This window comes from Symphalangus syndactylus, chromosome 21 (genome assembly GCF_028878055.3).
Source record: "Symphalangus syndactylus isolate Jambi chromosome 21, NHGRI_mSymSyn1-v2.1_pri, whole genome shotgun sequence".
NCBI lineage: Eukaryota > Metazoa > Chordata > Mammalia > Primates > Hylobatidae > Symphalangus > Symphalangus syndactylus.
Window position 1 is genome coordinate 73,548,534 of NC_072443.2, and position 14,587 is coordinate 73,563,120.

At 35.9% G+C, this 14,587-nt stretch overlaps 1 protein-coding gene across 1 annotated transcript; it reads left to right on the plus strand.

Moving 5' to 3' along the window:
- Positions 1–11,029: 11,029 nt before the first annotated feature.
- Positions 11,030–12,517, plus strand: LOC129471418 (corepressor interacting with RBPJ 1-like). Its single transcript, XM_055259939.2, is given in 3 exon segments — positions 11,030–11,128; positions 11,130–11,928; positions 11,931–12,517. Coding segments are annotated over 3 exon segments (1,344 nt in total). The 5' UTR covers positions 11,030–11,062; the 3' UTR covers positions 12,410–12,517.
- The last annotated feature ends 2,070 nt before the right edge of the window (positions 12,518–14,587 follow it).

The window sequence follows — 14,587 nt, forward strand, 5'->3', positions numbered from 1 at the left end:
AGGCATTAACATATTTGAACACCTAGTCTTATCTTTTTAGTATACAAATTAAATGATAGGTGTATTAGAGTAGTTTTGTCATTGCAAGGGCTCAGAGTTTGTTTTCTGGTAGAAAAAGAGAATTATTAGTTTGAAAAGTCATTTAAGTAGGGGCCAGATATGAAAGCTTCTATTGAATTATCATTGTATTAATGACAACTCATAGAACATCATTTTGAGGGGCATTGGAAAAAGAAGAAAATTCCAAATTTCACATTACAAAAGAATATTTTGTAATCCATGTCAGGTCAAGACATTGATGAAAAGTTGATGAAGCTAAACTCTCAAATTGTGATGTCATCTCATAAAAGGGGTCTATCTCACCCACAGAAGCTTCATCTGCTTTCCTTAATTCCTCTAATTACTTGTATATAACAGAGGCTTACGGGGTTTCCTTCAAGTACATTTCTTGGGTTTCGCCTAAGCAATCAGTTCTACCAAATGGCCTCTTACAGGCATAACCCCGTGAACTACAAATAAATTGAGTTCCCCTAGTCCTCAGCACTACCTCCATGATTTGCCTGGTCCTCAATTCCACCAAAAGAAATATATTGAAGCATGAAGAAGACAGTGAACAAATGGGATTTTTACATCCCACTTGTGAATATTTTGCGTCTTGGTGAATTTAGTGAACTCAAATTCTGACCTGAAGTCTGAATCCCTAAGGCATAGAGATATCATGGGTATGCTGAATCTGAGTCTTGGAGCAAAGGCAGAAATATCTCTAGATGAAGTGTGCTCTTGAATGGCAAACAATAAAAATGTAAGCCTAATTACTATGTGCAAAGGTGTTTTGGTGGCCCCATGTAAAGCCAACCATGAGTGGTCAGGACACCTCACCTTAAACTAGCTTTCTCCTAGTGAAACCCAGGACCCAACTTTTTACCACTGTCAGAGAGAAATTTTATGCTAGGAGTGTCTCGTTATAATGCAGTAGTCCTGAGAATCTTACCACATTAAGTCATTCTAAGCCATTATCACCTTATCAAGAATTCATTATTTAGTCATTTGGCAGAGTTTCTGGAGGAGATTGCAGAGCAAGTGGGGTAAGAGAAAGGATACATCCAAATTCTTGGTTGATATCTATAAAGTCTCAGAAACACTTTTTTTAAAAGCACAGTAGATTTGTGGTTCTGGATCAGCTCACATATGTCCACTTCTCAAAAGTGGACATGACAAGTTGTCTGTCTAGATCTATTCCTTCTGCTTCTCTCCTCATAGAGCCCTAATGTGAATCCTATACTTCCCGTCTCTCATACAGTTCAAGTGATTCATGAGACTCAGGCATTTCTCTGGTAGGGCTTGATGAGAATAAACCAGTCAGTGCAAGGCATTTCTTTGGTAATTCAGACTGGTCTGAAAGATGCCTAAACTGACCCAATCAGACTGAAAGGAAGGACATACATATTAGACTAGGGGGAGACGTACTCTTTCTCTATTTCATTTGGCATGAGCAAGAAAGTAAGGTGTCTTGATTGCTATTGGCAGCCAACTTATAGCCATGATTAAATCAATGCCAGACCTATATTCATATCATTAGCAGAGGAGAGATGAAAAGAACCAAAGTCCCCAATAGAGTTAAACTACTGTGTCCATCAGAAAGCACACTTGTTCATCTCCAGACCTTCTATTAATTGCGATAAAAAATTTTCTTATTACTTAAGCCAATCGAATACCAGCTTTTGTGATATAAAAGAAAAACCACCTCGTTAAGTGTTCATATTGATTTTAAGATGTATTTCAATTTGAAAACATTAAAATGTATGTGGAAAGGTGGGGGGAAGTACTCATTAGAATTTGGGAAATAAACTGTAACATGAAAATATGTTAGAATTGGCTTGGTTCATGATTTTGAAATTAGATTGTCCACTTAGGATTCATGATCTATAATTAGAAATGGTTCCAGTTCAGTGGCTACTACTTCATAGATGGCAGCCTAAAAAAAATCTTAGACCTTATTGACATTAATTGAATAGATAATTAAAGGGCTAGAAAGTCAACCTTTTCTAGAATATTTTTTCATTTGTAGGCATCTGAATACAATAAAACTAAATTCTGTAGAAAAATAGATATGCTATTGAGAAAAGTTGAAAATTCTTCCTAGACACCATGAAGTACCTCTCACTAGCATATTTTTTTTTCTTATAATTAATGGTAATTTACCTAAATCTAGGGTTACTAAATATCTGCAACCACTTCCAGGATTTTTTATCTCTACGTTATGCCTTGCTTAGCTCTGCTCCTCTGTATGGTTTGATGATGCACATTCTATTTTGGCTTAACTCTGAGCCTGGATTTTAGATACAACTGCTTCATAAAGCAACCAACACTTCACTCCCTATTTAACCACTTACATTCCCTTAAAGTGTACTTAAAAATATATCAACATGTGATTAGGTTTATTATTTAGATTTTTTTTCCAAAAGATGAAATAATACAGTTTCCTAGTACAAACAATTTTTGTTCTCGCCGTGCTTCATACCATCTTAATAAACACTCAGATGTAGAGGTGTGGTTTAAACCTGAAAATGAATACAAATCAATGTAATTATCCAAAATATAAAACTCTAATCAAAAAACAAAATCTGTTCATAACCTAAGAATTATATGAGAGATTAAGCTGGACACGATGCCTCAAAAAAGAATGTCCAGATGTCCAAAGGGAGGATGTAATTTAGGAGTTAAGAACTTGAGTAACTCTCCTGGGGAAGTTTTTTGGTTTTGTTTGCTTGTTGCTAATCAGCCATTCAGATTCCTGTCCATTCTGCATTCCCCAGATGCAGAAATGTGGAACTTGGTAACATGTTCTGGTATATCTATATTATTTCCCTGCAACTTAAATGCATTAAGTTGTTTCTTGTAATGAAAAATAACAAAATATCACCTCAAGGGGAAAACTTTATGAGTATTAGTGCTGCTAATACTGTTTTATTCTCTTAAAGAAAAAAACTAAATAGAGATAAGATTTTTACCTGGCAAACATGATTAACAAGACTGTAAAAACACAGTACGCAAAACTAAAAAAGTACTTATTTTTGTCATTTTGGCTCATGATCATTGTAAGCAACTAATGGCTCAGGGAAAAATGTTTTTAAAATTTTTACAAAAATTATCTAGTTTGAGCATATATAAATTCTCCTACTTATGAGAAGCACATGCAAAAGTCATGAGAGGGCAGATGAGGTAAAGATCAAGGATAACCCCTAGACAGGGGATTTAAAACGTATACCATATATTTGCTTTTTTAGTTAAAGTAGATTTTGGTTGTTACTGCTGTGAAAATTTTGAACAAATTTTATATCATTATTTGAAATATCCAAAAGCTATTTTTAATGGATTTTGAAAAGCCAGAGCAAATAGTAGGCATTCAATAAATGTTTTTAAATTAAACTCACTTGATTAATGCAGCACCTCCCATGGGTCCTGTGACAAACAGAACAGAGACTATTTTAAAGGTAAAATACTCTGCTGAAAAATCAATGGTTTGAGGAAACAGCAACCTGTATTACAATCTATTAAACTCTCATTGCGTTAATATGATAGGGTAATAATATCTCTATCAGTATAAATTTAAACTGCTTATATCTATCCAAGAAGAACAATGCAGTGGGCTTTTAGTGGTCAAGTATGCAAGCAATAATTTGCATCTCCTCCCAATCCCTGAACAGCACTGGATCACCCTGTGTGGATGGTCTCAGCATCCTCAGTGGGAAAGAACTAACATGAGAATGCTATGAAGCAAACGACTAAGAGTAGAAAATTCTTCGACAATATAAGTTCTAATGAAGAAAAAATAACAGGTGTAAAGCTGCCATTTGATATGAAGTGATGTTTATTAAACACAAACAGTTAAATAACTATTATGGAACATGTATCTCTCTAATATCATTCTCTTCTTTTTTAAAATTAAGAACTCAGATTTTGTTCAGCATAGTAAGTGTGCCCTGTTAAAATCCTGAATTTCCCCAGCTGTCTTTTGGTTGTGATTGACCATGAGAAATAGTTCTGTTCAATGAGCATCTAGAGAAAATGTGGTTATCTGTAGAAGGGACAGATGCCGAAGTCATGTGCCTTTTGCCCTTAGCCCTTCCCCTTTTGTTGCATTTAAGCCCCTCTTTTGTGAGTGTTCTTACCTGCAGCTAAAAGCAACCCCTAACCCAAACACAGGTCTGACATCTTCCAAGCAATTTATTGTTATTAAATAGAATAGCTCTTCAAATAATATGAAATAAAACCAACGCTTATAAGAAAACTAGTGTAATGAACTTTTTACCCCTTTAAATAACACCAGAAAGCTGGCAGTAGCAGTCTCTTAATGGCATGGAATTTCTAAGGACTTAAAATTGAAGCTTTGTTTTCTCTTTCTCACGGATGCAGGTGAGACTATAAACTATTTCTAGCATGACGCAGAGAGCACCCCATGGCCAACATGAGACTGTCACCTAAAAAAGAAAAAAAAAAGACCACTAATGAAACAAAATAACAATTTTGGGGGAAAATCTGTTCCAATAACTAACTAGCCTTTAAAAATATTTTACCTGGCCTGTGGTTACCAATTGAATAAAGGCAAAAGATGTAAGAAATGAAACTTAATTGAACGAAGCTCAATAGAAAGTTCTCTGTAATAGGAAATGTAGTCCTAGTGGATCAGATCAACTATCTAGATTAAATCATTGTTGTTTAGCAGATTCTCCCCAGATAGCGTCTCTTTTTCAGGTTACTTTCCACAGACAAAATGACTGAATCACTGCTTACTTTTCAGATCACTTATCAGCACCAGCCAAATCACTCCAGTATAGCCTTAAAATATAGAAACCTGCAACTTGAGGCTTTTTCAGCTGAATTCTATACCTATTCTAGTCTAATATGCCAGGTGTCTTCCTGAAATATGTGGCAGGGGTGGGAGATTCATTCATTTTTGAGTATCCAGTGATTCTTGTTTTGATTTTCTGGGATAATGAGTATGCCCTTTGAAAAGTGTAGAGAAGGTTTAAAGGACACGAGAATAAATTCCAAAACACATGAAGAGAAGTTGAAGAGTCTTAACATCTTTTATGTTTTCATTAATGAAGATAATTCATATTTGAGTAAAAACTGGGAGTCAAGCTCCCCCCCAAAGACTGTGCCTTTTAAGTTACATCAATGTCCATTTTTTTATGCATTTTCAAAATTATTTCAGCCAAAACTATACTCAGATTTTCTATTTTTTGCAGTGCTCATTTTGAAAATGTATTTTTATTTATAGCATTATACATAAAACCTATAAATTCTCTGAACAGTATGGGTTTGATATGTCTGAAGATTTTTTTAAACTTATATTCACAATATCTTCCAGGAGAAATATATGGCAATGAAGTTAAGCTTCAGCTAACCTTCTAGACATAACTCTTAGGTGCTCCCAGATTTACTAGTGATCAGTTCTCTATACTTATGAAAAACATAGGGTAGCCTGTCTCTGGCACTTTGAGAGACAAATTCCACTTTTAAAATTTTGATATTCATAAAGTGTCCTGAGAGGAGAGAGCTCTTAATTTGTGAGAAACAGAGTCTAGGGGAAAAGTAAAATTAAAGAAAAATGTTGTGTATGTGTTTTTTTTAAGAGTGTTTTCTGGACAGCAGGAAAGCAGACAGTTATTTCTGGAAGTCTTTCATTGCATAAAAATATCACAGAGCCAAATTCTGCCCTCCGATGATTTTTCTTAAAGTTACTTGAGTCCATATGTTTCTAGAAGCTGAATTTGCTTCATTGCATTTCAAGGTCTAATCACGCAGTTATTACACAGGCAGAATCTCCATGAAATTGAATTTTGTTTGTGTAAGGACAGTGTACTTGAATATTTCCTACAGCAAAATGTGGTCAAAGACTGTGGAGAATTAGGGTTAGTGGAAAATAAATTGCAGATCACCAAAACATCTCTGCACTCGTTAATTTTTCTTATTTGATTTTCCCTTCTATTTGGAAAATGCCAAGACTTCTGAGAATACAGAAAATAATATCTAGAGAATCTTTACTTATATCTATCTCTTAAAAAATTAACAACGTCCTTCACAATTTCCTTTTTAAAATTTTTCACCTCTATTTAGCCAGTGAATAAAATACAAATTTCTATTCAAAGCATCATAAAATGCAAAAAAAAAAAAAAAAAAAAAGGAAAATCTAGACTGCAAGTGATTCTGTTTAAAATTGTTATTCTTGAAAGTCTGGTTGCCAATTTAATACCATATGCCCATTAATTGTACGGTATGAAGTAAAAATATTATGTGATTTTCTGTATAATTAATGAATTTTAAATTCAAGAATTTAAAAGAGACAAAAAATTATTCTGCCAGATTCCAGACATTCAGGAACCTCTATATTATATCACAAGTCTTCTTTTAAAATTTTTGAACATTTGTCACTTTTCCTGTAAAGTTATATTCATCTTCATGACAAAAGTACCTATTTCATTTTTCAGATAATAAGTGAAAAAAAAAAACCTCTCCTACATCTGCACAAAATATGTCTATCCTCATTAGATCCATTTTCTCAATTAAATTCAAGTTTCTCTGTCCAAAAGGCATAAATCTGGGTATTGATTTAACTATAAAATCATAAAACTCCCGGTAGTCTTCTAAAACCATTTTACTTGGATGAGCATATGAGCTTTTAAAATATCAAGTTATTCCAGTATTTAATGCACATAACTGCTTCCAGAGGGCTAAAGGCAATAAGGCACAGCTGCCCATTCCATTTGAAGAACTACAACTAGACTGCTAGCCAGTGGCCCCCTCCTTTCTGGGGTATTTTTTCTAAAGCGTTTGCTTCTATTTTATTCAGCATGAGTTTGATACTTTCTGAACACGAACCATATCACCAGCAGCCAAAATCAATAAGCTATCTAATCAAGGGCCTATAAACTAACAACAGACCCTCGGTGCTCTGTTCCTATAAAATGTAGTTCATTCTAAGTCCTTCCTTCTAAACCAGTCTAACTCTAAATTTATTATCCTCTTCTGACAAGGTTAGAGCATTGTCTACCTAGAGTTCTAGAAAGACTCTTTTGGGGAGCAAATCAATTACCTCTTGAGAAGGAAAAAAAAAAAGAAAAAAGAAAAGATCTCTCCAAACTCTCCTTGAAATCTTTTTATTTAGCTTCAATTTTCTTTTGAAAGCAAGGAATCTTCGCCATGAAGCTTTCATGCAGCAACCAGCTACTTCCTTTCAAATAAAAATCATGTGTAAATATTTCATAGACATGTCTCTAGTGTGAATTGCACAATATGAAAAGGAGATGTTAAGGAAATATCACCCTAAATCATACCAAATAAGAAATACAAACATTTTCCTAGATCCATAAAGTTTTGAAGTGTAAGCCACAAATTCTCCTTGCATACAACATCATATGCTTTTTTGATATCCTGAAAGCTGTGGCTGAATAGCCTTCACTCAATGACTTCATAGTGTATTTGATACTTATGTTTATTTTAAGCTTTTTCAAATGATATTTTCCATCTTAAAACTGAGAAGGATTTTTGCTTTGAAAGATTATTCATAGGTAGCAATATAAGCAAAACCAAAGTTTATCCAAAATATCTTTTTTTCTCCCAGATCTGTGATATTAAACACATGTGTACAAAACCACTTTCCATGATAGAAACTTTCCTTTTATATTTTAGTTGTTTTATGATTCTTTCTCCCCGGCTAGATATAGAACTCTTTCTGGACAGGGACCATGATGTCTTCACCTTGTTTCTATTAGGAGAGCGGCTTTAGCATCGTCAGTGCAATTCAACACACAGCTATTGAATTGGGTGGAAACTAACAAACACAGAAAACAGCAGGAGAATTTGAATCAAGTGTCAGCACACATATTGGTGTGGGTTCCACATGTAACACATTGTTTCTTAGCAAAAAACAACCAATAACCCCCTTTAGAATAGTACAAGAAATTACAATGATTAGAAACATAATAAGCAAGGTATATGCTAATAAATTGATGGACAAGCAGAAAAGATGCTATCTATTGAGAACACTCCACATAAGCCTAATGTTGGCAAGTGGGGCCATAAATAAGTATTGATATGGAAACATTAGTGCTGATGTTGGCTACCAATTCTATGTTTAACAGCATTCTTATCTGTGCTCATTGATCTCACTGGCTTGTGTTCTTTTAGGCTTTTCTGATAGTCCCATATTTCAAAGAGCTAATTTTTCTGCTGCTTTGTTGACTGGCTTTGCATCCATTCTTAGCATTAGTACCAATGCACACTTTCATTGAAAATTTACCATGATCCAGTTTATAAGCACATGGCTCTTCCTGGTGGCATAAGCTCCATGTGCTGATTTTCCTTAAAAGGCGCCACTACTGACCTGTGCTCTATAGGTTATGAGTTGTTTTGCCAATAGAGGTTATAGATGGCTTTCATCTGTCATCCCCTCCTCCCTTAATTCCCTTGGAACCAACTATACACTCATTCAAGACAGCAGCTAAAAGAAGGCAGGTATCTGTGGCCGGGAAATATTGAAGTTCACTGGTCTGCATGATGATTGAACCTGTGCCCTTGACTTGCGAACCCAGCTATCTAATGCTCCAACCAAGATACTCAAAGATGGAATAGGAAAACTGGAGGAGAACCACCCTTTGTCCTTAATTCAGAACATGCGAGTCTTTCATGGAGACGTCTTTGGCCATGGAAACAATGCTTTGCTTTTCACTCCCTGAAAACTGCTTGTGTGAAGATGGTATTTTTCCCTGTAAGGTCAGCTCTCCGAGATTCAAAACCATCACCTTTTCCATATTCAGATGTAGTCCAAAATCAATACTTTAGCCACTCTGATTACAAGCTGTTCAAGCAGTCCTTCAAATTCAGTGGTAAGGACAGCATCGGCACCACCTGCGATGACCACAGGCTTCTAGTATGAAGTCTATCGCTGTAGTCATCTCCAGCGCGGCCCATTACCATGAAAGATTTAGCAGCTAGGGTGTCATAATGCAATTGGTGCTGACATTCATCAGGGTCTGTGATGCCCAGTTGTTCCCCTAACGCTCTTTGTGCTAGCAAGAAAGCTGATGCATTTAGTTGACCAGATTTCCAGGAGATAAAGATCTCCCAGTAGAAGAAAATCAGGAGTTCTTAGGAGGTAGCTGAAAGGAGTACTCTGGCCATATTTTTCTCAGCTCAGCCTCTCAGTCAGCATGTTCCCTTCTAGTGATAAAAATCACTAGATTTGTATTGCTCAAAATACAATGTGTCCAAAGGCTGTGAAAATATATATTATGTTACATTTAGAGAAATGCTGCATCTGAAGCACGATCTTTATTTTCATGTACCTGTATTATTTCACAAGAATATCATCTATTAGAAGATGTTAGAATTCTGCTCACTATTTAAACGCAAAAATCACTCACTATATATTCTGTACCCATTACTAGGTAGAAAATAACAAGCCATTTGTGTTTCCACCAATCTACTTATTTTTATTAGCCAACTATAGTTTAATATGCAAAGATATAGAACTTCACTCTCCAATATGATAGTCACTAGCCACATGTGACTATGAGCACTTAAAATATAGCTAGCCCAAATTGAGATGTGCTTTAAGTGTACAATACACATTGGACTTTAAAGACTAAGTTAAAAAAAAAAAAGAGTTATACTGATTACATGTGGAAAGAATAATATTTTGGATATATGAGTTAAATAAAATTTGTATTAAAATTAATTGTACCCTTTTTAAAGCATTTTATTGTAACTACTATAAAATTTTAGATTACTTCTGTAGCTTACATTTAAGGTTTATCTTCTATTTCTATTGGACAGCACTGATATAGAAAAGAAGGTGAACTAAAGAGAATAATACCTATAAAATATAATAATGTCTAGCCCCACCTATCTCCAATATTCTCTTTCCTTGGAGGGCAAGGAGAGGAAAATCTGTTGACACTTATTGTACAAACCATGGACATCAATGATTCAAATTTACTAAATTTTTGTCCTGGGTGAGTATTCAATGTTGATATTCTAAAAGAAAATTGTCACAAGCAATTTTAAGTTGGAAGGTATGGACCCAGCATTGGTATTCAAAACCAAATAGGCCTGTGGGGTTATAAACAGGAATTTAAATTTAATTCTGCTCTTCCTTAAATCACCCTCTACCTCTATGGGAGCAGCCAGCCACTCTTGGGCAGCCTGAAGGTCAGTGGCTTCTAGGAGGGCAATAATTATTAAAGAATGCCATGGAGGATGTGGGTGCTGTAAATGGTTTATAAACTATTGTGTTATCTTGTTCTTTTTGGAATAAGTTATACTATCTTCAAGAACACCTCTTCTAGAGATCTACGTTTAAAATAGGATATGAGAAAGCAAAATTGTCTAGGGGTAACTGCTATTCTTCTAGCTATTGGAAGCAATTATTCAACCTACAGAAGACAAGCCACCATCATAGCAATAGTTACCACAAAGTCTCATCCTTTTAGAATTCCACTACATACATTTTCACTGTAAAACTCTAATAATCAGGATATTTTTTCACATATGCTTTAAAATGGTTACAGAGAGGTTAAGTGACCTGCCTGATATCATACTGCAGAGCTGGGATTCAACCCCAGGTTTGGCTGACTCCAAGGCCCATAATCTTAACCAACTGAACACAAAACAATGGCTCCATCAAAATTATTGCCCCTAAAATTTCTAGAAGCTTCATAAAGAAGCCATGTTAGCTAGAAGGAAAATTGGAGCTCCTTTAATTCAGTCTACATGTCTTACAGATGAGGAAAGTGAGGCTCAGAGGAATTAAATGTCCTGTCTAAATTTCCCATAATTAACTAGTGCAAAATCTGGAACCATCACAACTCCCAGTCTTTCCACTTCATTGTACCTCCTGGATAAAATATCCAGAGAGCTGGATGGCACATTTTCCCACGGCAATAGCTTTGGGAATATGATGCATCGAATTTTGGAGACATATCCATGACACCACGTCCTATAAGAATGGTAAATTTTGACAGATCTAGCTCCTGCATTCCCTAGTTCCAGTTCCAAGATGGGGAAATCCTTCGCCAACTTCACGTGCAAGAAAGACTTTCATCCTGCCTCCAAATCCAATATCAAAAAAAGTATGGATGGCAGAACAGAAAATATCATATGATAAGAAGAAACAAGAAGAACTGATGCAGCAATATCTTAAAGAACAAGAATCATATGATAATAGATTGCTTATGGGAGATGAATGTGTAAAGAATGGCCTTAATTTCATGTATGAAGTCCCTCCAGGAGCTAAAAAGGAAAACAAAGAGAAAGAAGAAACAGAAGGAGAGACCGAATACAAATTTGAATGGCAGAAAGGAGCCCCACGAGAAAAATATGCCAAAGATGACAAGAACATCAGAGATCAGCCCTTTGGTATTCAGGTTCGAAATGTGAGGTGCATTAAATGTCACAAATGGGGTAATGTCAACACAGATCGAGAAAGTCCTTTGTTTGGTCTTTCTGGAATCAATGCAAGTTCGGTTCCCACTGATGGCTCAGGGCCATCGATGCACCCCTCGGAGCTAACAGAGGAGATGAGAAACAGTGGGTTTGCACTGAAACGAAATGTACTGGGGAGAAACTTGACTGCAAATGATCCATCACAGGAGCATGTTGCAAGCGAGGGTGAAGAAGATCCAGAAGTTGAATTTTTAAAGTCACTAACAACCAAACAAAAACAGAAACTTCTCAGGAAATTAGATCGACTGGAGAAGAAAAAAAAGAAAAAAGATAGAAAAAAGAAAAAGTTTCAGAAAAGCAGAAGTAAACACAAAAAACATAAGTCCTCTTCTTCCTCGTCTTCCTCCTCTTCCTCCTCCTCTTCCTCTACTGACACTTCAGAAAGCAGTAGTGACAGTGAGAGTGACAATAAAGAAAAAAAATACAAAAAAAGAAAAACAAGTGTTCAGGGCATAACAACAGTGATTCTGAAGAGAAGAACAAGTCTAAGAAGAGAAAGCTTCATGAAGAACTTTCTAGCAGTCACCATAACCGGGAAAAAGCCAAGGAAAAGCCCAGGTTCTTAAAACATGAGAGTTGTAGGGAGAATAGCAAATGGAGCCATTCTGATTCTGACAAAAAGTCCAGAACCCGTAATCACAGCACGGAGAAGAGAGGCTCTGAAAGAAAGGAGAGGAGCAGCAGAAGCCACAGCAGGGAGGAAAGGAGCCGGAGAAGCCAGAGCAGAAATCCTGGTAGTTACAAGCAAAGGGAGATAAGGAAACGGCCACAGCGAAGTCCCGGTGAAGAGCAAAGCAGAAGAAATGACACCAGAAGCCATGGCACAGATTTGTATAGAGGAGAAAAAATGTACAGAGAGCACCCAGGAGATACACATACTAAAGTGACACAAAGAGAATGAAGCAGAAGTAGAGAAGAAAGACTGTATGTGACAATTACCTGGGAATAAAAATATCTCCACTTTTTCACTGAATACCTTTAGCAAGGGCTAAATTATGTACTATTGTCTTTCTAATAAAAAAGCTCAATTTAAAAAAAAAAAAAGAATGGCAAATTTGATGAGCAAGAACTTTAAAAGAATAGACAGGGAAGCATCTTCCATATCCTTTATCTAAGAGAAACTTCCGATCCTTGGTAGAAAAGCCATGACAGAGTGTTCAGGAATGAGCTTTTCATAGCATTTCTGGACAACAACTTCCTCTATGTCTTAGGTCATTGAAAGTACTATGACAAAATACAATAAAATGGGTAGCTTGTAAACAACAGAAATTTGCTTCTCATGGTTCTGGAGGCTGAAATGCCCAAGATCAAAGCATCAGCATATTTGGTTCCGGGGTGGGCTGGTCATCTGGTTCATAGATGTGCCTTCTCTCTGTGTCTTTGTATTGTGGGAGAACCAAGAAAACTCTCTGGAGCCTCTTCTATAATGTAAATTTCACTCATAGGGCTCTGCCCTCATGATCTAAGCACCTCCAAAAGGCCTCATCTCTAATATCAACAGATTAGGTTTTCAACATGAATCTGGGGAGGACACAGACATTCAGACCACAATACTATATTAGCCTGTGTTATCTGATAAGTCTGCATCAAGTCTTCTTCTTTCCATATCATCTAGAAAATGATTACATAATTGATACAAATTACATCCTAATTAAGAAATTTGTTTTTCTGGACATGTGGTGGATTGTTCATAGTAAATTCTCAAACCCTTACTCCATATGTCCAGAGAATTCATTTCCTTCGGGCTCTCCAGTTAACTTGACCATTTAGTAGAACACCTCTTGAAAACATATATTTATCTTGAAAATATATCTATACATATCTTGAAACATATCTTGAAACTGCAGATATGAATGCAGTATTTCTTCAAAATATTATGCCGCCAAATTCACTAAGGCAAAGAGGCAGTTTGTAAGTTTTCTTTTTTAAAGCCCCAAAGTCTTTTCTGGAGGAAACTTTATGTGAAACTCAAATAACAATACCAAGAACAATAACATTAAAATGTACATAGAGTTTGCTTTGTGCCAAGCACTCTTCCAAGAACTTCATAGGTGATAACTCACTTAATTCTTTGTGGTAGGTTCTATTATTATCCTCTGGATTTTATAGATGAGGAAGTATAGCCACAGAGAGGTTAAAAAACTTGTCCACGATCACAGAGTGAGTGAGCCCACATGGTCTGGCTACGGAGCTCATGGACAGAATGCATACTACCATGCACTGGAAGCCTTATTTGTTGCACAGGTGGGAGGTCACGAGCTACCTAGTAAAATTTTGCTGGTCTTCAAATGATCTAACCAGAAAAAGTGCAGTCACAACGTTTACAGAATTCATGCAATAAGTACTACTCACCTCAATAAATCCCTTGAAGTTACAGAAAGAGATAAAACAGATCTTTTTTTGAAATTTTATATTGTTCTCTGATACGTCCTCTTTGGATGATAGCCATTATTAATTAAACAATGCCTGTCATTGTGCTAGGGGTTCTATATATATTATGTCATAGAAAGATAAGTATTATTACCATGAGTAGATGAGGAAACTGTGGCTCAGGAAAATTAGGCAATTGTCTCAAAATGACACAGCTAGTTAGAGGCAGAACTAAAATATGAGCTTTCATCTGCCTGCATCAGAATCTCAGATTCTTTCTACTTGTTTCCCCCTCAAATGACAAACAGATGAATTGGTAATAATAAAAAGTATGCTTTTTATGAACCCAAATTCATCAGCACAATCACTGCAAGGCCAATGGACCAGTGTCTCCAATTAATCACCTCTTATGGATAAGTTAAAAGGATTACTTTCTCAGTTACCACAAGAAATTTGCCCTTATAAATAGGGTTCATGGGTTTATGGGGCACATGGCTAAACTATACAAGGCAATTACTTTGGGAACTTTCGTATCTGTGCTTTGAACCATTGGATCCATTCACAAGTAAACCTAGTGTTTGGTAGCTAGGAACCCTGGAAATGCTTGAGGCAATTTTTTTCTGACTTTCTCCAGAATAACTTTAACTTCAATTTGGGAACTTCAGTAAAATTAAGAGGCCGTTGTTTTACTAAGTCACTGCTCTGTCTT